We start from the raw sequence: 2,572 nt of genomic DNA on the forward strand, positions 1-2,572 counted from the left end.
TCGCTTAATCGGTGAAAAAAAGATAAAAGAAAAGAAATTTCTTTCAAATATAGAAATGTGAATCTGGATGTAAGTTGGGGAGTGTCCTTACAACCTCTGTTGTGGTCCTGCTCTGCTGAATCTCGATCAGAAAGCTGATTATGCTGGGCAGATCGATCTGGAATGATAAAAAAAAAAAGGAATAAAAACAGAGGCCAGAAACCAAGAACGATCCTGGCATTACACCGCAACAGTGGCACTTGTGTTGCCTGACACAACCGGTGAAAACCACCTCACTCCCTCACGGCGTCACCACGCGCGCGTGTCACTGTCAGACAACAGACCATGTCCAGCTCACTCGAGAGAGCTCAGCTCAGCTCAGCTGGGATCACCGTCTCCATCTTTATAAGCCAGCAACGCCGCACAGACACACACTGGTCTCCCACGCACGCAAGCAGCTGCCAGCACCAACCATCCTCAAAGCGGCAGCTCGACCGGCAGCCATGGCGCGCGCCTTCGTGCGCTCCATCTCCTTCCCTCTCAGCCCCTCGAGGTCTCCCAAGTCGCGTGCGCCATCGTCGTCGTACCACGGGCGGTCTGTGAGCTTGCCGTGCCGCTCGCACCCGATCTTGGCGCACCTCCACACCCACATCCGCTCCGTGCGCGCCTGGGCGCAGCAGGGCCCGTCGGCGTTAGCCTCCTCCGTGGCCACGGGACTGGCGCACGTCGACGCACTCCACGCGGCGCTTGGTGACCTGCTGGACCTGCCCGAGGCCCAGGCAGCGCTCTCCGGCGCCGGAGGCAGCGTGGACCGCCTCCTGGACTCCTTCCTCCGCCTGGCCGACGCGCACGGCTACTTCCAGGAGGCCGTGGTGTCGCTCAAGCAGGACGTCGCCGAGGCGCTGGCTTCCGTGCGCCGTTGCGACGGGGCACGCCTTGCTTCTGCAGTGCGGTCGCAGCGCGGGGCCGGGAAGGAGCTCGCGCGCCTCGCCGCGGCGGCCAGCGAGTGCGCCGTCAGGCCCTCGCGCCTGAGTATGCTCGGCGGCAGCCAAGGCAGCGCGGCTGAGGTTGAGGTGACCGGGCTGCTGATGGAGTCGGCCGCGGCCACGGCTTCGGCTTCGGCCGCGCTGTTCGGGGCTGTGGCGGCCATGTTGGGGTCCGTGGCGGCGGAGTCGTGCTCGTGCAAAGGCACCACGGCCCTGGTGTGTCTGGTGAGGCAGAACAAGAAAAAGGCGCCGATGCCGAGGTCGGGGGAAGAGGACAGGGTGACGGCGGCCATGGCGGAGAGGCTGGAGGAGCTGGAGGTGTTCATCGACGAGCTCGAAGCCGGGAGCGAGAAGGTGTTCCGTAGCCTCGTGCAGACCAGGGTCGCGCTCCTCAACATCCACACACTGCACATCTTCTAACTTTACTACTACCAACCATCTTAGCTGTACTAGTGAAATTAGTGGCAGCAATCCAGTGTAACTGTAAATAAGTAGTAGATGATGAATAGAAGAAGGAATATGTAGTAGGGGAAGTGCATGGATGAACCGGGTACATGTGAACTCACTTTGAAAAACACATTTCTAAATGCTAAAAAAATCCAAAAAAGGCGGCATGGGTATGTATTCATGTTCTATGTGTGTGCATAAAGTTTCACGAAAAAATAACTTTTTTTGTGGCCTGTACAAAAAAGACAAAAATATGTCTTTTTTGCAGAGACAAAACAAAAAGACTTTTTTCACAAAACTTTGTGCCGCGCACACACATTTGTGAACATGTATGCATGGAATTTTTTTTAGATTTTAAAATGTACTTAAAATGCATTTTTTGAAAAGTGGGTGCAGATACCCATGGGTTCAGATCGTGCCCACTCTATGTAGTAGTCTCTTTGTAAACTAATATAAGAGCGTTTAGATCATTAAAGTAATAATCTAAAAGCTCTTATATTAGTTTACAGAGGGAGTACTAATCTTGGTTCTGCGCATCATTTAGTGTTCAGAAATTAGTACACTTTTCATGATGTTAAAAGAGAAGTGGAGAGTGATAAAATAGGAAATGACACAGTCGACTGAATTGTTTTTGTGACCGGTCGATTCTATCTGTACCGTTGGATCTATTCATCTTCCACCTCAAACCCGACACACACTGTTCATCTTCTTCCTCTGGCCGCCCTCCAGTCTAGGCCGAACCGCCAGCCTCCGTGGCCCGTGGCCGCTGGCGCTTCCGCGACCGCCTCGCCGCCCTGCCCCCCGACCTCCCCCCACCGCGAGGCTTGCCGCCGCCCCCGGCCATCCCTCTAGGCCCACCCCCATCTAGTTTTCTTCTCAGACGAAGCCACGCCACGGCCGTCCACCACCGCCTCCACCCTGAACCCTAAGATTGATAATGGGGTGATGACGGCAAGCCCCTCCCTTCTCTCCTGCGAGGACATTCCTTCTCCTTCCTTCAATTAAAATTGACTGACCCAAAACTGAAAAGCCAGCTGACTGAAATGTAGCTAATCTGGATAAAATGTGTAGTACATGCCGGGAATTAAGCATGATGTGTCATCACTGATCAGTAGTAATCTTGTCATCCAAACAAAATGTGCAACTCATGTTTCTTCTGA

At 54.0% G+C, this 2,572-nt stretch overlaps 1 protein-coding gene across 1 annotated transcript; it reads left to right on the forward strand.

Moving 5' to 3' along the window:
- Nucleotides 1–393: 393 nt before the first annotated feature.
- Nucleotides 394–1,570, forward strand: LOC123169851 (uncharacterized). The gene has a single exon (XM_044587716.1). It carries the CDS (start codon nt 483–485, stop codon nt 1,383–1,385), a length of 903 nt encoding a protein of 300 aa, XP_044443651.1. The 5' UTR covers nt 394–482; the 3' UTR covers nt 1,386–1,570.
- Nucleotides 1,571–2,572: the final 1,002 nt, after the last annotated feature.

The sequence above is a fragment of the Triticum aestivum genome, chromosome 7D (genome assembly GCF_018294505.1).
Source record: "Triticum aestivum cultivar Chinese Spring chromosome 7D, IWGSC CS RefSeq v2.1, whole genome shotgun sequence".
In the NCBI taxonomy this organism is placed as follows: domain Eukaryota; kingdom Viridiplantae; phylum Streptophyta; class Magnoliopsida; order Poales; family Poaceae; genus Triticum; species Triticum aestivum.

What these genes read in the sequence shown, in the direction of transcription:
- LOC123169851 (XM_044587716.1), top strand. Translation starts at nt 483, where the DNA reads ATGGCGCGCGCCTTCGTGCGCTCCATCTCCTTCCCTCTCAGCCCCTCG.